General features: G+C 39.3%; 1 protein-coding gene across 1 annotated transcript in view; it reads right to left on the bottom strand.

The window, feature by feature from the left end:
- Positions 1–4998: 4998 nt before the first annotated feature.
- The window catches only part of Cpd (carboxypeptidase D), a 69593-nt gene continuing 53767 nt past the window's right edge, over positions 4999–20824 (bottom strand). Inside the window, exons 15-21 of the mRNA XM_070027405.1 lie at positions 18731–18862; positions 17861–17956; positions 17693–17757; positions 12732–12863; positions 11314–11499; positions 10470–10569; positions 4999–8930 (exon numbers count right to left, since the gene is read on the bottom strand). Coding sequence (XP_069883506.1) covers positions 8704–8930; positions 10470–10569; positions 11314–11499; positions 12732–12863; positions 17693–17757; positions 17861–17956; positions 18731–18862 — 938 coding nt within the window. The 3' untranslated portion in view covers positions 4999–8703. The remainder of the gene's footprint in view (positions 8931–10469; positions 10570–11313; positions 11500–12731; positions 12864–17692; positions 17758–17860; positions 17957–18730; positions 18863–20824) is intronic.

Here is a 20824-nt window from a genome sequence, read left to right as displayed (position 1 = left end):
ATGTGTATGTATTCAGACTACTCAGATGAGATGGGCTGTCTTTCTGGCAGTAGTTTTAAAGCAGTGTTTAGAACATCCTATCCTTTCCCTGGCAACCACTCCTCTGCTGTCTTCCCTGTGGTCTGTTTCCATCTGTCTTTGTCCTCCCTCCTCCCTTCTGCCTCTCTCCCCCCCTTCCCCCGCCCCCACAAGCCTGGTGGTGGAGCAGGGCTGGGAAATGTCGTGAGAGTACTTGCTGATTCTGCTCATCTTAATTTGAAGTTTTGAGATTCTCTGATTTTATATTGAACATTTGAACATTTACTTTTTTTGGGGGGGGTCCAGTCATGGGGCCTGAACTCTGGGCCTGGGCACTGTCCCTCAGCTCTTCAGCTCAAGGCTAGCGCTCTACCACTTGAGCCACAGCGCCACTTCTGGCTTTTTTCTTTTTGCTTATGTGGTGCTAAGGAATCGAACCCAGGGCCTCATGCATGCAAGGCAAGTGCTCTACCACTGAGCTACCTTCCCAGCCCCTGAACATTTACTTTTATGCACCCAGCATATATTTTCTATTTCTCTCTGTAGTATGTAGTCATTTCTCCAGATCTTTTTAGTCCTTACAAATATCCATTTTAGTTTCTCTATCTAAAAGCTCTATTATAGTTCCCTGTGATTTCCTCAGCTGTTTATCTTTTTTTTCTTCTTGTTTTATACTATTTGATCATGTCAACATCTAAAACCTAGGTGGAATTTTTTTCTATTTGTTTGCACTGGTGGTGAAAAGGGTGAAGGTTCCTTCAACTCTAGGATGGAGCTGCCTTCACTAGGGGTTTGCCATGGAGAAGCAATACAACATAATTTGAGCCATAGCTTGGACCAACCAAGCTACCAGACTCTAGTTTTGCTTCCATGCGAGTTCCTTTCCAGATGTGTTCAAGTCCTACTGAATAGAAACATTATGCAATCTTCCTTTGCTACTCACCCAACATCCACCTCCCTCACACTAAATTCTGTATTCTCTTTGAAACTTTTGTACATTTAAAATGACACTAAAATATATTTTTAAATCCAACAGATGCTGGGTACTGGTGACTCACATCTGTAATCCTAGCTACTCAGGAGGCTGAGATCCGAGGATTACAGTTCAAAGCCAGCCCAGGTAGGAAAGTCTGGGAGACATTTATCTCCAGCTAACCACCAGAAGAACAGACGTGGAACTATGGTTCAAGTGGGAGAGTGCCAGCTTGAATACTAAAAGCTCAGAGGTAGCACCCAGGCCCTGAGTTCAAGCCCCAGGACTGCCAAAACAAAGCAAATATCCAACAGCCCTGCAAATCAGTCATCACCATACTAACCACTCCTTATCTGTTCTGTGCAGTCTTTAGGATCAAATCTTCTAAGTTACTTACATCTTTTTCAGATTCTGAACCAAAAGCTTGTTTGGTCTTTAAAAAACTCTTTTAGGAACCATGTGCTATACATGTGACAGTAATTCTTTATGTTGGAATAAGTTGATATTTGAAATTAGTAGCAATTCCAAAATTTTTGGTGGTGATGCAGGGGATGGAACCTAGGGCTTCCTGCATGGTGTATCATTGAGCTCTACTCTAAGCCTCAGGTCTAACAATGTAACCTTTCTATGTCCCCTTCATTTTGGCTTACCCTCTCAACGATCACAGAAAACAATGTCATAATAATTTCTTGTTTGTTTTTTTGGGTCCAGTCATGGGGCCTGAAGTCTGGGCCTGGGCGCAGTCCCTCAGCTCTTCAGCTCAAGGCTAGCGCTCTACCACTTGAGCCACAGCACCACTACCGGCTTTTTTCTTTTTGCTTATGTGGTGCTGAGGAATCGAACCCAGGGCCTCTGGCATGCAAGGCATGCACTCTACCACTGAGCCACCTTCCCAGTCCCTGTCATAATAATTTCTATTTAACCTGCATTGTATGTTCCATCTTGAAGATGTATAGCTTTATCACTGCCTCTTTAAGTTGCACCAGTTGAATCAATACAATATTTTTGCTCGAGTTGAGGCATTCACATCAACATACCCCCATGTTTACTGCCTTCAGGCTAGTCCCCCAGCACTTGTCCTATGTCTTGTTTCTTCCAGGTTGACCATGCTGAACACCTTTTTACTCCATATAGGTGATCTGTTACTTTGCTCCTCTTGTCCACATTTGTTCATTTGTTCATACAATAACAGAACAGGATTTCATGTAACCTCAGCCAAACGTCCTAAAGATTTAGCATGTTTGCTTTAACATTCTGCTGGTTCACAAAGGTGGAAATTGTAATATGAAACAGAAATTGGCCTTCATTTTCTGATTTTTCTTGTGCATGCATGCGTGTGTATGTGGTGTGTGTGTGTATGTGTGCTGGTCCTGGGTCAGGGCACAGAGACTATCCCTGAGTGTTTTTGCTCAAGCATAGTGCTCTACCACCTTAGCCACAGCTCTACTTCTGGTCTTTAGGTGATTAATTGAAATAAGAGTCTCATGGACTCTTATTTGATGCCCAGGTGGGCATCAAACCATGATCCTCAGATCTCAGCTCTCTGAGTTTGCTAGGATCATAGCCATGAACTACTGGTACCTGGCTGATTTCATTGCTTTTGAAGTTCTGGGAAAGAATGGTGTAATTATCTGAGGTTTGCAGTGCATGCTGTGGAGTCACTTGGCTCTTGAACGAGATGAAGACTTATACAGGGGCCCTTACTTATAACTGAGTCATGTATTCAGTGACTGTCATATCTATATTACTGATAACTGTCAACTCCAAGGTATCTGACAAACTGAATAGAATCAGCAGATTACTATTTATGAACAAACCCAAAGGATTCTTGATTCGGGTATTTTAAAAAAAATTTAGGAAACGGTATTAAACATTAGGACATAAAGCCATTATCACTATCCAGACTTCTTGTAGCAGTTAAATAAGGCTTCATAGAAGACTAAATGCAATCTAATTTTATTTAAAAATTCTGAAACATTAGGGACAACCAAAACTTTACTGTTGGTAGGGTGACATTGCGCATCACCTTTCTAATCCCAGATACCAGAGAGAATTGCAGTTCAAGAACAACCCAGGCAAAAAGTTAGTGAGACTGTTTCAATCAATGAGCTGGGCATGGTGGGGTATACTTCTCATCCTAGCTACATGGGAGGTTGTAGATAGGGAGGAGATCACAGTCTGAGACCAGTCCTAGGCAAAAACTTGAGACTCTTCTTGAAAAATAACTAAAAGCAAAACAGTAGGGAAATATGGCTCATATGGTAGAGTATCTACCTGGCAGGCTTGAAACCCTGACTGCAAATCCCAGTACTGTCAAAAAACAAAAACAAAACAACCTCCCAGGGCTGGGAAGGTGGCTCAGTGGTAGAGTGCTTGCCTTGCATGCATGAGGTCCTGGGTTCAATTCCTCAGCACCACATAAGCAGAAAAAAAAAGCTGGAAGTGGTGCTGTGACCCACGTGGTAGAGTGCTAGCCTTGAGCTGAAGAGCTGAGGGACAGCGCCCAGGCCCAGAGTTCAGGCCCACGACTGCACCCCCATCTCCCCCCCCCAAAAAAAACCTCCCAAAGTCAGGTGCTTATGGATCATGCCTGTAATTCTAGCTACTCAGGAGGCTAAGATCTGAGGATCATGGTTTGAAGCCATACAGGCAGGAAAGTCTGTAAGACTCATCTTCAATTAGCCACCAGAAAACTAAGTGGTAGAGTGCTAGCCTCCCAGGCCCTGAGTTCAAACCCCATGACTGACAAAAGAATAAATAAATTTAAAAATAAAATAAAAATAACCCCCCCCTTCAAGGAAAAAAATTAGACAATCTATTAAACTACAAAATGCAAGAAAACTTCCAGTAAGTACTCATATCTAGTTAATCTTCTGAATTAAAAAAGGCCATCTGTTGAAAGATCTTTATTCATGTAGCTAACAAAAATAATTTTCTTTCAAAAGGATCAGAAGATAGGGAACAAAGGAAAATTATGCTAGTTACTATGGACACTCAATTCTGAGATATGCTAATGTCACTTCATTTCACTCCCATATATAATCAATCCTACCAGAGATTATTCCTCACAGTATGAAACTGAGACTTGTGTACTACAAGATCACAGAAGCAGCAAATGGGAGAGCTAAGAATCAATCTCCGAGTAGTCTAAGCTCTCTCCTCTACCTACAAGCAGCTTTCTTTTCAGAGGAAAAACACAACTGAAGTATAGCTTATTTCCATTTCTATTTCTCAAAGTGTGTGCTTTGAGTTAGTTCCTAGTTATCAAAGCCCATGTTTCCTATACAACTTTGCTTTCCCAGTCCTTATTAGAGTAGCAATATCTACCAATTGTTATAAATGAGAAGGGGTTTACTGAACTCATCGTCACTGGGCCTGAAGGTGCCAGGGCACATTATTCTAACTGGGCTTCACTAGAAAAAGGATTACAAATTGTTGTTGTTGCTGGAACTGAATTTTGACCTTGAATTTTCTAGAAAGGCATTCTACTACTTGAGCCGTACTAGCAGCTCCCAAAGGACAATTTTAACACGTTCAAAATGGGTAATAAACCATTCAACCTTTCTTGATCCTGAAGAGAGGGCACAGAGAGACAGGAAATGGCTGAGTGTTAAATGCTGGGTTGCTATTGGTTATGGCATCATGGTGGAATTATTGAACATTTATCATTGCAGATGAGCTTTATGACCCAGCTTATTCTGAAACAAAACCTGTTTTGTGGGTTGGTTTCTGAACTTACCCAGAGACAGAAACATTCTTATAGGTGACAACCTGTATAACTAGTACTGGGAGAAAAATGAAATATAAAGTTAAAATTAGAACAATAACTTTCCCTGGTCTATTGCTTTTCAAAAATGATTAAGACAAAACACAAAGAAAGACAAACATCATAAAATAACTTTTATACAGGATTAGATCTGTTTACATATAAAAAAAACCCAGAAAGGACCTCATTACAGTTAGAGTTCACATAAATTACACAGATTGATTTCTTTAAGCTATTCAACTTCATTTAACGTCCTTTTATTTATTTATTTTTTATTTTGAAGGCACAGTGCATAAACTAAAGCAAAAGTTGAAGCACTTCAGATGAGTGGGAATTGGGCATGTCATGTAAGTAGCTATAGATAGTTCTGGAGTGGGACATTTTTCATTCTGAAAAGAATGGAGTGGTGAAAAGAAAATGTCTAAAAATAGCATGATGTCATGCCTGTAGAAAATCTGCAGTATGGCCACACAGAAGTTGCTAGCACACTTGTGTTATGCCATTTATAAAAGTCATAAGCATACACATTTACATAATATTTAATTCAAATTGCCTTAAAATGACAACCTACTTTCAAATTTCCTAACATATTCCATCAAATCAAAATCAACCAGACAATATCCTGAAAATCAAGTGGAATTGATGAGTTACCACCAAAAATAGGAGAATTGGGTGTTGGGAGAGATTGCTTCATGAACTAGAAATTCAAGTTTGTTGACATTAATCAAGGACTCTAATCATCTTCTCCCCAAATCTGCTTTAACTAAAAGCCCTGATAGTTGCTGGATAGAAAATCATGGAACATCAAACATAAGTGGGGTTTTTAGTAAAATACAGGGGAAATGCCGAGTTGCTACTGCTAAAACAATTTCACCAGGGAACTGTAATACAGGGCACTATTAGAGCATTCATGGACAGGAAGCTTTTAATACAGCAAGGATAAAACCAGGCACAAGTGCATTTATGTTAACCAAAAAATAAGCTTGCTTAATGCTGAGAATAAATGGAAATGGAGTTCAGGTCATGGTAACTGAGTAACCTGGGGCTAGCTTAGAAACGCAGTAAGTTCAGACACACACTTATCTTTTATTAGTTTGTCAACTCATAATTCATTTTAAGTTCAATATTCACTAATTCAGTTATTCAGATGAAAATCACCAAAGATTAACCATTCAATTACACTGAGCCAAAAATGTAAAGTTTCCTTTTTATGACAAAGTCCCAAAGCGAATTCCCTGTGGTAAGAATTTCATGCATTTCTCAACTGGATGGGGTCTCACTCACTACCGAAGAGTTCTGCCAAGTACATGGAAACCCAACAGCTTTTTCCTCCTGATAACTTGGACTCATTTTACTTAACTATATGATCAGTATGAGTACATTTTACACAGGCAGACACTTTGAACATGACTTCCTCAATCACTTTACTTTTATTGATTAAGGAGCTGGGAAGGAAGAAGGCTTACAAACTGATCACTAGGACAAAACCATGCCTTGTGAGTAAAGAAGGGCACAAGTGAGATTTGAGCCAATTTCTTAATACTGTGATACTTAATGTGCCTCTGTGACTCCAAGGGAATGGCATGTCTAGGAGAAATACTGAAGAAATGCATTCCCCAAGCCCATATGGCTTCAATGCCTTCTGCTGTTCATATGTTCTAATATTACACTAGATTCACAAATAAAAGACAGAGCAGGGCTGAGAACACAGTCTTAGTAGTCATAGATCCTGTACATTCATGTTGATAAGCCCCCAAAAAGGCCTTGTTTCTTTGCTAAATGCATTATTTAGAAATTTATTAAAGTTTGAAGACTTAATCTCAGGATTTGGTTTCCATTTCAAGAATAAATACTAAAAGAACTATGTTCATCTCTAAAATGAAAAGTTTTATATATACTTAAAAGGCCTGGCCTTTTAAAATGTATATTAAAGATGCATTTAATTTGAGACAGAAGTAAATATGAAGGTATCCTTTAGTGAAGGCCAATGCTAATAAAGCCAAGGCTGTCCCAGCAGGTTGGTTTCATTTTTAGGTGCAATGTCCCAAGCAGGGCCAGCAACTTGTAGGACTCCTGTTGGTTTTCTGACTTTGCCCTCTTAAAAATAAAGCAATACCCCATTTACTTACAGAAAACAAAGTGTTATTAGAAGAAATCAAATTATGTATATTTCATTCATTATTAGCATCCCACAAACTCTGTGTGTATATGGGATGTGAGTGAAAGTGGTGAAATTTGGGGTTACTAATGCCAGGATCAGTACTAGAATGGCTCAACCTTAAGCCACCCAAACTTATCACAGATATTTGCTGATACACGTCATGTCCTCATTATGCTTCCTAAAAAGATCTCTATTGTATAAAGCCACGTTGGATTCATTCCTCATAAAAACCTGGTGGAATGACCTAGGTGAATTGAGCAAACCCCTCCACATGAAGGCTTTGGGATAAATGATACATTAATAGATATGAATACAGTTTGAAAGAATAAGAGCTAGTTTTTTTATCCCCTGATTTAGTACAAATTCAGCAGCAACTTGACCATTAACACATTCAAAGGTATTAAACCATTACATCATTGATAAGACTCATACTTAACAAAAGTATCATTTCCACTGAATAGCATGAGATGGACACAGTCAAATGCGTATCTTTCAGGTCTTGACCTGATGGGCAGTGAAGATGATACTTACACACCACAGTATTATATCACACACAATCCTTAGTTTACATTTTTTTTAAGTGGGGAAAGCCATATTTAAAGGCTTTCAACTGAACTTTTAACAAAACTGGCTGTTCAGAAAAAAAGACAGTGTCAAATGAAACTGTAGGTCAAAGAACCCAATCACTTGCAGAGGCCTGCCAGGAACAACACTGGTGACACTAGTTCAATAATGGTATGCTTTAAGGGCGAAGGCTGGGGCTGGAGCACGGACTATAGATACTGTATGTTCAAATGTGCAAGTAGGTTCATCCACACTTCCAGATATGTTCAGTAGAATTCAGAACTTGTAGATGGCTAGGTCATCTGAAAACCATAAGTGTATAACATAGAAAAAGGCTTGAATTTAGGAACTATTGAAGAATTAGGCATTCCTAGAATCAACTAGCGCTTCACAGATAAAAGCAGCAGCACCTGTGGGTTTTTACCAAGTTAAAAGATAGGCAATGAGAGTTTCAGCTTTTGCTAGTATCTCCCTCTCACCTCCATTCAAGGGGACGTTTAGATCTTCCACAGTCAATGAGATCTCCCTTAAAATGAGGAGATTTAGAACTTTGCCAAACCTTACAAGAGAGGTAGTGAAATCCTGCTAGCCCACCTGTTCTGATCTAGCCTGGAAACAGGTAGAAAGACAAATTCGGAAGCCCATTTATTCATTTTCTTATGTCATACATGTTTGAAAATCATTCAGCCTCCATTAAACCTGAATAAGAGAAACTCCAGCTATTTGATAACTAGAGAAGAGTACTCCTCAGTAGGTTGAGAAAAACCTTGAGTATTTAAAGCTTTATGTCAGAGTCTGACTGCTGTCCCTGCCTTATATATCTAGATTCTTTTGGCCTTAAAAATAAAGGAAAACAAAAGAAGAAAAACCAAAGCCACTAGTAAAATACCCGATGTGCAAAATACAACATCCACTAGTTGGCTTTATGCTGTTGTTATATAAGCTCCAAATAGCTCACCTTAAAGTAAAACAAAAAACAAACTGGTTGTCTCATCTCTGCTGCATAAATAGAAATCAGATTTTTTTTAAAAAAGGTTAAGAGTACTTGAAAGAAGGGAAGTTCAAAACTGCCAGCGAAATTCACAAAGGATATAAATTTAGCAAGGTAACTTCCCAAAGCTTTCTGAAGAAGCAAGACAGTCTCTTCTTAATGCAGAGTCTCCCAAGAGGAACTGTCATTTTGCTTGGTACTTATGCTTGGAGATATGCAAAGTGTATTTTTCAATGTTTGCTAGAATATAATGTTTCCTCTTCTGTGTCTGTTTCATCCTGAAACTCATGGCTGAGGAGGGACTTCTTGGAGCCAGTTGACATCATGCGAATTTCATCTTCATACTCATCATGATGTTGTCTGAGCCGATGGAAGCCATCTTTGTGTCTGTTAGACTTGATTGAGCAGATGCACCAGATAATGCAAGCTGTTAGGATCAATGCTGACATGGTGGCACCTGCCCAACAACAACAATTATGTGAGTATTATGCTTTTAGGATACGAACAAGTGCTTTTACAGCTTTGGATGTACCTCCATGGTAGAGCATTTGCCATCCTAGGTTCAATTTTAAGTACCCTGCCTACCAAACAACCTATTATTATTACAGGTGGCCTCACACCTGTAATCCTAGCAACTCAAGAGGCTGAGATCTGGAGGATCAAAGTTCTAAGCCAGCCCACACAGGAAAATCTGAAAGACTCTACCTCCAATTAACCATCAAAATGCCAGACAGGAGGCAGAGTAGAGTGCCAGTCATGAATAAGCAAGTTTGGTGAGAGCACAATGCCCTGAGTTCAAGCTATAGTACTAGCACAATGAAACTAAACTAAATAAAGAAAATCAAGGCTCACATCTTTAAGCAATTAATGTTTCTAGTACCCAGAAATGGTATTTATCTTACTTTCCCAGATCTTTCTTTTTGCATGTGTATTTCCTATTTTACCACAGTGAAATTATAGTATCTGTATTTCTGTAACCTGGGGTTTTTGTTGTTATTTTGCACTGGGGAACAAACCCAGGACCTTGTACATACTAGGCAAGTGCTCTATCACTGAGCTCTATTTTCAACTCTAAAACCTGCTTTTTAATCAATCAGTGACTTCTACTTTTTCTTTTCAGTAATTTTCTATTTCATCAAAAAGCCCTGTTTTACTTTTAACTTATACAAAAAAATTACCAAAACAAGAGTTTTAGAATCATCATCATCATTACCATCATCATCAAAATAACAATTAACCTCAAAATACATATTGGGTAGCATAGCTAGATTTAAATGATGGCTGAATCCATTAAGTTCTTCACACTTTATCTGGTTCAACCAAGCAGACACAATCCAAAAGTGCAGCATTCCTCAACCTGCAAACTTTCATTAATTCAAACCATGGCACAAATTGACCCTGGAAGAAACCAAACATTTCCTTTTTCCTGGATTCTGGAAAACCAGAATACAAGTCAAACTCCAAGGAACCTGTACGATCTTAATCTAAAGCAAACTATTCCTCAGATACCAACTCTTCATTACGATCTACGATGTCTTGTGATGCCTCTAGGCTCTGGGGGTGCAGATCAACTCCTTGTTGCCCTCAGATTATGTTTTAGTGGGAGACATTAAATTTGAATAAATAAGCGAAAAAATATATAAATAATATTGTGACGGAGGTAATGATGGGGTGCTGAGTTAGCTAGGCCTCCCTGGAGAGGTAAATTTAGTACAGACTGCACAGGTGAGGTGGTGAGAAGAGTGGCTCAGGACAACTATGTTTAGATAAGGAAGCACTTGGAAAAATAGCAACTAGCTGTGATTATGAAGGTGAGTCACACCCAGAAGTGAAATGACAAGACTGGTTTTAGAAAGTGGTGCTGTGGCTCAAGAGGTAGAGTGCTAGCCTTAAGCAAAAGAAGCTCAGGGACAGGGCCTAGTCCCCGAGTTCAAGCCCCAGGATGGGGGGAAAAAGACATTTTAATTTCATATACTAAAAATGAAATATTTGTTACCTGATACAGTTACCACAAGCTCCCGGGGCAAACCAAATATCCGGTTATCTGTGTCAAACACTATTACCACAGAGCTAGCTGCATCATGATGCACAAAGACCTAGAAGGATAAGGTCCAAGAATTAGCACAAGTCTGTATTATAGCCTTGGAGCATTAAAGATGCAGGGGCTGCAGAGCAAACCAAGAAGGTGACTTGTTGTCTTCTAAAGAATACAAAATGCTAGGGCTGGGAAGGTGGCTCAGTGGTAGATTGCTTGCCTTGCATCGCTGAGGCCCTGGGTTCAATTCCTCAGCACCACATAAGCAAAAAGAAAAAAGCCAGAAGTGGTGTTATGGCTCAAGTGGTAGAGCGCTAGCCTTGAGCTGAAAAGCTGAGGGACAGCGCCCAGGCCCAGAGTTCAGGCCCCACGACTGGACCCCCCCCCCAAAAAAAAAAGAAAAAAAAAAGAATACAAAATGCTATAAAAATTCGACAGAAAGGGCTGAGAAGGTGGCTCAGTGGTAGAGTGCTTGCCTTGCATGCATGAGGCCCTGGGTTCGATTCTTTAGCACCACATAAGCAGAAAAGTGGCGTTGTGGCTCAAGTGGTAGAGGGCTAACCTTGAGCTGAAGAGCTGAGGGACAGTGCCCAGGCCCAGAATTCAGGCCCACAACTGACAAAAAAAAAAAAAAAAAAAATCGACAGAAAGATATCATTTGGCAACCAAAGGTAATAGCATAGTATAATCAAGAGGTGCTAGTTTTCTTTATTCCCCTCATGCTTTCTAACAGGAGTTTTAAAGTAAGATAGGAATATTACTGAGAATAAGAATCTACAAACTACCACTCCATTTGAGTTCACACCTGTGAATGCTGTTGCTGGTACCCATCAGCGATGGCATTGATGTTATGGACACCTGGAGCTAGCAGTACATGGAAGTACCCTCCTTCTTTTGTATGGACTTTTATTCCTTCATTGAGCACAATGATTGCTTTTGAGATTGGCTTTCCAGTCTTATCTTTAACAAATCCATGAACTCCCTTGTGAACCTGAAAATAATGTTTAAAATACAATTTCATGTTTTTTATAATGTCAGGTATTCTAAAGACAATAGCTTGAGGTATGATAAAAAATGAATAGTATGCACACACATCTTGTCAGATATAGTGGTGCACATTTGTAATCCCAGCTACTTGGAAGACTGAGGTAGAAAGATTGTGAGTTCAAGTCCAGACCCTGTCTGAAAGAAGAAAGACAGAAAGGAAAAAAAGGAAGGAGAGGAGAGGAAAGGAGAGGAAAAAGGGAATGGGAAAGGAAGAAAGGGGAGGGGAAGGGCAGGAAAGGGAGGTGAGGAGAAGAGAGATCAGCCAGCAAAGCCAAGCCTGGGGATATAGTTTAGTGGTACAATGCTTGTGTAGTATGTGTTTCATCCCTGCTATCAAAAAAACAAAACAAAACAAAAAACCAGCAACAAGAAAACCCAAACTCTAATCAACACTGAAAGTCTCATTTATTTCTTCTTCCCAACTGATCCTGATCATATTTGTGACTCATCCAATACTTCATAGTCACAGAGATGGAGAAAAGAAAGAAAGTATGAAAGTGAAAATGTAAAGCATTAGAACCCGATCTTCAAGTCAAGTGTGTTGGCTCATGACTATAATTCCAGTTTCTCCATAGGCAGAGATCAGGAGACTAACAGTTGGAGGTCAGCCAATAAAAAAAGTTAGTGAGACACCTTCCCATCTCATAAAACAAGAGGGATATGATGGTAGCATACACCTATAATCCCACCTGCTCAGGAAACATAGGTAGGACGTTTGAGGTCTGAAAAGAGCCTTGAGAATAAAGCAAGAGACTCTACCTGGAAAACTAAAAGGTAAAAGAGCCTCTGCCTACAGGCAGCAAGCATAAGACCTTGCGTTCAAATCCCAGTACCACACAGAAAAAAGAACCTAATCCTTGAATGCCTTGAATGACTTCCTTCCCACCATGTACACTGGCTCCAGTAACTCTGGGTGATCTCCAGCTTGAGGAACGTGCAACATCTCACAAGGTCAAACAATAGCAGACTCCAGGTGTATGAATGCCTGGTGTCTATTTTGGTGAGAAAATGAACAAATACTTTTTCTTATATATGGTCAAAATAAATAATACAAATTTTTGACAAAAGATGATAATAATATTCTGACAAAGTTTTCTGATGAATATACTCCTGTGATACAGCCTAGCGTTGTGCAAGACCTAGGTTTGAAGCCCAGTACTAGGAAAAAATACTTACCTCCACCAACATGCTAAGAAGAGAGCGTTTGTTTTCTGCCCACAGGGAAGGGAGTTGAGCTGCACTAGGAAAGTAGCAGCAGCTTGTGTATATGGTGATTTCTGGGCAATGGCCATAGGTGACACTATAATCCTGGAACATAAAATTCAAAATCAAATATAGGAAAATGGATAAGTAAAAGTGAGAATGAGGCTTTATACAACAACAAAAAATAGTTTAAAGAAAAGCTGGATGATGTAAACAAAGAATCTGAAACTCATTTTTACAGCAAATATAAATATACATCAGCATCCTCCCAGACTTCTTCTCCAGACTCTTCCAAAACCAGTCTCTCCAAATCAGTCTTTCCAAATCAGTCTAAGCCACTATTAAGAGATTATTTTTTTCCCTTAGTATTGTTCAAATTATGTCAGTGTATGTGCTTGCTCAAAACCTTCAGTGGCTTCCCATTTCTTACTAAAACATAGCGTTCAAGGACCTAAACTCTTTTTCCCTTTTCTCCATTGTCCCATAGTCTGACTAAACAACACTGTATTGACCTCTGCCCATGTGCTTCCTCTTTCTGGAATGACTTGTATTACCATCTGTTTCCCAGTGCTATCTCCTCAATAGGGGGAAGGTTGCATCTCTGACTAGGTTTAATCTTTCCTGACTCTAATTTTTCATGACATGGTATAAGTAGCTGTCTTCTATATGAAATTATTTCTGTAACAGTTATTCAGTTCAATACTGTCATTAATACAGCAAAGTGCCTCCAACATGAAAAGTTTTCAGTAAATAAAGAAGAGAAAACAGATGGAAATGAAGTTAGTTTTCTGGCTGTACATGTGAATGGAATGATCAGCTAATCACTTGAATTGGAAAGGTAGGGACAACCAACAAAAATGCTGTCTGAAAGAAATTAGCAGCTGGGCAGGCACCGTTGGCTCACGCCTATAATCCTAGCTACTCAGGAAGTTGAGATCTAAGGATCATGGTTCAAAGCTAGCCCGGGCCAAAAAGTGTGTAAGACTCTATCTCCTATTAACCACCCAAAAAGCCAGAAGTGGCACTGAGGCTCAAGTGGTAGAGCAGGTGCCCAGGCCCAGAGTTAAAGCCCTATGACTGACAAAAAAGAAAAATTAACGACTATCTAAATAAATGGAAAGACATAGTCTATGTGAGGAAGACAATATTGTAGGGGTGATCTATGGATTGAAGGCTACCCCTAACAAAATTCTAATAGTCTGTTTGGGTTGCAGCGGGGGAGGGGGCAGGGGAGCTAATCTTCAGATTCAATGGAATTGAAAAGAGCTCTGAATAATCAAAACAATCTTTCCTTCTTTCTTTCTTCCTTTCTTTTCTTTCCTTCTTTCTTTCTTTCTTTCTTTCTTTCTTTCTTTCTTTCTTTCTTTCTTTCTTTCTTTCTTTCTTTCTTTTTCTTTCTTTTTCTTTCTTCTTTCTTTTTTTGTCAGCCGTGGGGCTTGAACTCTAGGCCTGAGTGCTGACCCTGAGCTCTTCAGTTCAAGGTGGGCACTTTACCACAGCACCAATTGTGGTTTTCTGGTGGCTAACTGAAGGTAAGAGTCTCATGGATTTTCCTGCCCAGCCTGGCTATGAATTGTGATCCTCAGATCTCAGCCTCCTGAGTAGTTAGGATTATAGGCTTAAGCCACCAGTGTCTGGTTCAAAATAATCTTTAAAAGCAACAAAATTGAAAGACATATGCTTCCTGACTTTAAAAATGACTATAGGGGCTGGGAAGGTGGCTCAGTGGTAGAGCGCTTGCCTTGCGTTCATGAGGCCCTGGGTTCCATTCCTCAGCACCACATAAGCAAAAAGAAAAAAGCCTGAAGTGGCACTGTGGCTCAAGTGGTAGAGCGCTAGCCTTGAGCTGAAGAGCTGAGGGACAGTGCCCAGGCCCAGAGTTCAGGTCCCACGACCGGACCCCCCCCCCAAAAAAAAAAAAGACTATAAAGCTATAGTAATTAAAACAGAAGCACTCGCATAGAGCTAGACATCACCTGGAATTTTAGCTATTCAGGAGGCTGAGACCTGAAACCTGAAGCCAGCCTGGGCAGAAAAGTTCATAAGACTCATCATCAATTAGCCACACAAAAAAAGCCACAAGTGGAGCTGTGGTTCAAATAGAAAACCAACTTTGAGCAACAAAAGCTAAGGCACAGTGCCCAAGTTAAAAAAAAATGTAGACCAAAGGAAAAGAATTTTTAAGGATCCCATACATCAATGATTTAACGAGGTTCCAAGACTATTCAATGAGGGAAGAATATTTTTTTTCGAATTTCTTTTCAATTGCAGGGACAATTGGGTCTCTAAAACAAACAAATAAAATTGAACTCCTATTGTATACCGTACACAAAGAAACAAAGTGTTTCAAGAGTTAAATCTATAAAACTCTTAGGAGAAAATAGTAGTAAATAAATCTCTATAACTTTAGACTTGACAGTGGACTCTAAGATTTGCCAACAAAACCATGAGAAAGCAAAAAGAAACCTACACAAGGGGAGAAAACAGCTGCAAATCATGTATCTCAGAATATATAAGTAACTGTAACTTAACAATAAAAAGACAGACCACCAAGCTTAAAAATAGGCAAAGGATCTGAATAAGTATTTCTCCAAAGAAGTTATACAAATGGCCAATAAGCACATGAAAAGATATTCCAATATGAGCCATCAGAAAAATGCAAATCAAAACCACAATGAGCTATCATTATCACACATATTAAGAATATAATTAGAGTCCAGAGTGAGCGAGCTCAAGCCTGTTGGTGTGCCAGAGCAGAGCAATGCCTAAATCAAAGGAACTTGTTTCTTCAAGCTCTTCTGGCAGTGATTCTGACAGTGAAGTTGACAAAAAGTTAAAGAGGAAAAAGCAAGTTACTACAGAAAAGCCTATAAAAAAGCAAAAGACAGGTGAGACTTCAAGAGCTCTGGCATCTTCTAAGCAGAGCAGCAGCAGCAGAGATGACAACATGCTTCACATTGGGAAAATGAGATACGTAAGTGTTCAGGACTTTAAAGGGAAAGTTCTAATTAATATTAGAGAATATTGGATGGATCCAGGAGGTGAAATGAAGCCAGGAAGAAAAGGTATTTCTTTAAATCCGGAGCAATGGAGCCAGCTGAAGGAACAGATTATTGACATTGATGATGCAGTAAGAAAACTGTAAAATCTGAGCCATATAAAACCTGTACTGTTCTACTTGTTTTAATCTGTCTTTTTACATTGGTTTTTGTTTTCTAAAATGTTTTCCAAGCTATTGTATGTTTGGATTGCAGAACAATTTGTAAGATGAATAGTTTTTTTTAATGTGCATTATTAAAAATGTTCTGAATGAAGTTCATTGTCAACTTTATTAAGGAGGATTGCTTTGTGTCTCCCACCTAGTGTAAAATAAAATTAAGTAATTACAATCTTAAAAGTATATATACAATTAAAATAATAAGCAATGTTGAGGATATGGAGAAACTGGAATCCTTAAACACGGCTGACAGGAATGTAAAATGGTAAGCTGGGCACCAGTGACTCACGCCTGTAATCCTAGCCACTCAGAGGAGGCTGAGATCTGAGGATTGAAGTTTGAAGCCAGACCAGGCAGAAAAGTCCATGAGATTCTTTTTTTTTTTTTTTTTTTTTCCTTTTGGTTGTGGGCCTGAACTCTGGGTCTGGGCACTGTCCCTCTGCTCTTCAGCTCAAGGCTAGCGTTCTACCACTTGAGCCACAGTGCCACTTCCGTTTTTTTCTGCTTATGTGGTACCAAAGAATCGAACCCAGGGCTTCATGCATGTAAGGCAAGCACTCTACCACTGAGCCACCTTCCTAGCCCCTCCACAAGATTCTTTTTTTTTTTTGGGTCCGGTGGTGGGGCCTGAACTCTGGGCCTGGGCGCTGTCCCTCAGCTCTTCAGCTCAAGGCTAGTGCTCTACCACTTGAGCCACAGCACCTCTTCCGGTTTTTTCTGCTTATGTGGTGCTGAGGAATCGAACCCAGGGCCTCAGGCATGCAAGGCAAGCGCTCTACCACTGAGCCACCTTCCCAGCTCTCCACAGGATTCTTACCTCCAATAAACTATTCAGAAAAAGCCAGAGTAGCACTCTGGCTCAAGTGGTAGAGTGCTAGCCTTGAGCATAAAGAGGCTCAGGAACAGTGCCCAGGCCCTGAGTTCAAGCACCAGCACCAGCAAAAAGGAAAATTAAAAAAAAATAAAATGGTACAAGTATTGTAGAAAAGTTTTATGGTTCCTCAAAATGTTAAACATGGAAGTACAATATGATCCAGTGATTCTACTCTCTCTCTCTCTAGAAGCAAAAACAAGGCCTTAAAATAGATATGTGTCAATGTTCACTGAAGCATTATTTCCAATTTCCAATAGCTGAAAGGGAGAAACAATCCAAATGTATATCAGCACAGGAATATGATTTAGTAATAAAAATAATTTAATATATACATACAATGAAATATTATTTTGTTATTAAAAAGGAGTGAGTGAATTCTAAGGTCTAGAGGTGTGGCTTAAGGTGTGCAATGCTAGCCTAATAAGTACAAAGCATTTAGTTCAAACACCAGTACTGAAGGGGTCAGGAAAAAAAGTAGATGAACCTAAAAACATTGTGCTAAGTAAAAAAGTCAGATATGAAAGGATAACATGTACAAAAATATTTAGAATAGGCAAATTCATAGAGAAAGAAAGCGCATTAAAGGTTATAAACTTTGGGGACTATAGGAAGAGAAGGAAAAGAGTTTACTTCAAAACACAAAGGTTTTGGAAATAAATACAGTGATGGCTGTTTAACATTGTAAATATAATTAAGACCATTAAATTATACAACTAAAATTGGTTAAAAACATTGCAGATTAAATGTGTCAGAAAAGTCTTGATGCTATCAAAAATGTACCTATTCATTTACTCAGTGGCCATTGTTCATAATTCCATCCTCAATGTGTTCTATAAAGCATACCTTCATGCTGCCCAAATGACTGTGCCATTCTGCTCCACGCATTACTCCTCCTGGGATATTCTCATCTATAAAAGCATTAAGAGAGGCAAGATCATCAAGACAACAATGTAAGGCCTTCCTTCCCCAAAGCACCACAGAAACAATAACAGTGTAGGGGAATATACTCACCTGACTTATTTGGGCAGCTAGGCTGACCCATGTGCATCGATGGATGGTTATTTGCATAAAGAGATGCCAAATGTTTTAGAGTCTCTTTGTTTTCCACTACAAAAAAGAAAAATTCACAAATCAATGGAGACATCTAAAAGATCTTTGTCTAAGTTCAACATCACAGATACATGTTAACTTTCTCTCCTTCTATTAAATCTTGCACCCTACCTAAGTTTATCAAGTAGCGATTACAATGAATCATGTAGTTTTGTTTAGTATATGAAATCAGATTTTGAAGGCAAACTTCTTCCTTATATTAAAAGATATTAACGTAGTTTATATAATAGACTACTATGTTAAAATAATGAACTTGTGTTGGTATGCCTTACCTCACTTGGAGGCAACTGTGACCTAATAACAATAAGCTTATAAGCTACACTGAAAACAGCCCAAACTATCTCCATATGCTGAGACTTTCCACCTCCCTCTCCCTCCCCAGATATTCAACAGTTAACTAACTCCCCAGAAGGTTCTACTAGCCAGTCAAGATTTAAAACAGGGGACGGAAATATTGTATGCTTATATGACTTTCTTAAGGCACGTACTATGTTACATTCACTTTTGTATTCCCAAGATCTACACAGTCGCTCAATAAATGGTTGTGAGAAGAAGACTAGACTCAATAAAGCTAAGCTTTCATGAAATCACACCTCTCTAAGTAAATGTTTGAAATTTTGAAATAGAGAATGGACAACTGCCTTATGTTGGCTATTTGCTCACCATTTAAAAACATTTAGAAGAGACATTAATTCATGTCATTTTTTTACCTATTGTTAAATAGGTTTAGATAAGATGGTTACTGTATATAGAAAAGGACATTTTGCATACCTGTCTGAACTGGCTTGTCATATGGGTAAGTAACCAGCACAGAACCACCATCTAAAGCGACAGAAAGACTGAAATCCTGTTTCTGAATCAAATTTTCAATGATGGCTTTCGTCTCAGGCTGGGAAGCATTACCTAAAAAAAGAGAGAAGCCAAATATAAATGACCAAGTTCTAAATCTTAGTGTGAATATCTATGAAATATATGAATATCTATGTGAGCACAGTTAATATGCTGATTAAAAAATTGTAATAACTCATTTTTCCATAAACTACTATCTGAATCAAGAGATACATGTATAAGGGAAGTTACTTAGCATTTCATATACTTTGAGATAATATGCTCACATCAATACTACTAAGCAAGTATAAGAAAATTCTTACTGAAAAAAAAAAAGGATATTAAAAAACAACTTACTGGGACACCTGGAAGAGTTCACATCTGCATCCGCTGAGGTCACATCTGGATCTGATGTGGCCACACCTTTTTCCCACCTGGTCCCACCTCCTCTTACTTGGTCCCACTTCCCTTTACCTGGACACACGTTTCCCCGCCCCTACTCTAGATAAGGCCTAACCCAGGGCCAGACGCTCTCTTTGCCAGCCATGTGGAGTGCCAACCTGGCCTGGTCCCAGCAGGTCTACTGAATAAACCTACCCCTTACCTGAATACCACGTGCGTGATGCTGTTCTTACTTGGCTACCTCTTTTTATTTTTATTTTTATTTTTTTTTTGTCGGTCGTGGGGCTTGAACTCTGGGCCTGGGCGCTGTCCCTGAGCTCTTCAGCTCAAGGCGAGCGCTCTACCACTTGAGCTACAGCGCCACTGGCTACCTCTTTTTATAAACCTAACAATGGGTAGCTCCTAAAATAAATAGGGACCCCTTAGATCATTGTGATAAGAAAGATTCCAATACCCTTGAGGTCAGGAGGGAAAAAGTTCACTGATGGATTAATCATGCACATCCTATTTGCAAATTACTCAACCTCATTCAGCTTATGTTCCTTATTTAATGTTCCAGATAATTATTATGAAAATTGAAATATACAATGTAGTGACTCATCTATTTGACTTGCAATATGACTTGGAATACAGCAGAATCCAAAAAAAACAGTAGCTGCTATTGACTCATCCTTCCTTAACTATCTTCTCTTGCCATTCTCTAGCCCATCTTTCACCCTACGTTTTAGATGCATTTGTGCTTTCATGTTCTCTTTTCATTTTAACCATTAATAAATTGACTTAAAGTATTAAAAAAAACCCAACAACTTAAGGGGCTGGGAAGGTAGCTCAGTGGTAGAGTGTTTGCCTTGCATGCATGAGGCCCTGTGTTCAATTCCTCAACACCACATAAGCAGAAAAAACTGGAAGTGGTGCTGTGACTCAAGTGGTAGAGCAGTAGCCCCGAGCTACAGCACCCAGGCCCAGAGTTCAGGCCTCACAACCGGCCAAAAAAAAAACAAAAAACAACTTAGGCTTGGCACCCATGGCTTATGCTTGTAATCCTCGCTACTCAGGAGGCTGAGATCTGAGGATTGCAGTTCAAAGCCAGCCAGGCCAGGCAAGTCTGTGAGACTCTTATCTCCAATTACAGAAAAAAGCTGGAAATGGTGCTGTGGCTCAAGTGGTAGAGAGCTAGCCTTAAGCAAGAGAAGCTCAGGGACAGTGCCTAAGCCCAGAGTTTGAGCTCCAGGACCAGCAAAAACAACAATAACAAAAACAAAACACCATTTTTTTTACAATTACTTAATGATAATAAATCACCTATCTTTGAAACAAAACAAGATTCTCAGAAAGCAAGGTGTTTTCTGCAGCACTACTGGCCAAAGCAAAAAATTAGAAACAAATGGTTGAACTAGGTTACTACCATATAGTAATAGTCATCAATGAAAATGTTAGATTTATGTCGGCCAGGTGCTGGTGGCTCATACTTATAATCCTACCTACTCAGGAGGCTGAGATCTGAGGATTGAAGCCAGCCCAGGCAGGAAAGTCTATGAGACTTTTATTACCAATAAACTACTCAGAAAAATCTGGAAGTGGTGCTGTGATTCAAGTGTATAGTTATTGCTTTGAGCACAAAGAGGTTCAGGGACA

Source organism: Dipodomys merriami, unplaced genomic scaffold (assembly GCF_024711535.1).
Source record: "Dipodomys merriami isolate MVZ:Mamm:240054 unplaced genomic scaffold, mDipMer1.0.p SCAF_19, whole genome shotgun sequence".
Taxonomy (NCBI): Eukaryota; Metazoa; Chordata; class Mammalia; order Rodentia; family Heteromyidae; genus Dipodomys; species Dipodomys merriami.
The sequence above is the reverse complement of the archived record's forward strand: the minus strand, read 5'-3'. Positions and strand labels throughout refer to the sequence as shown.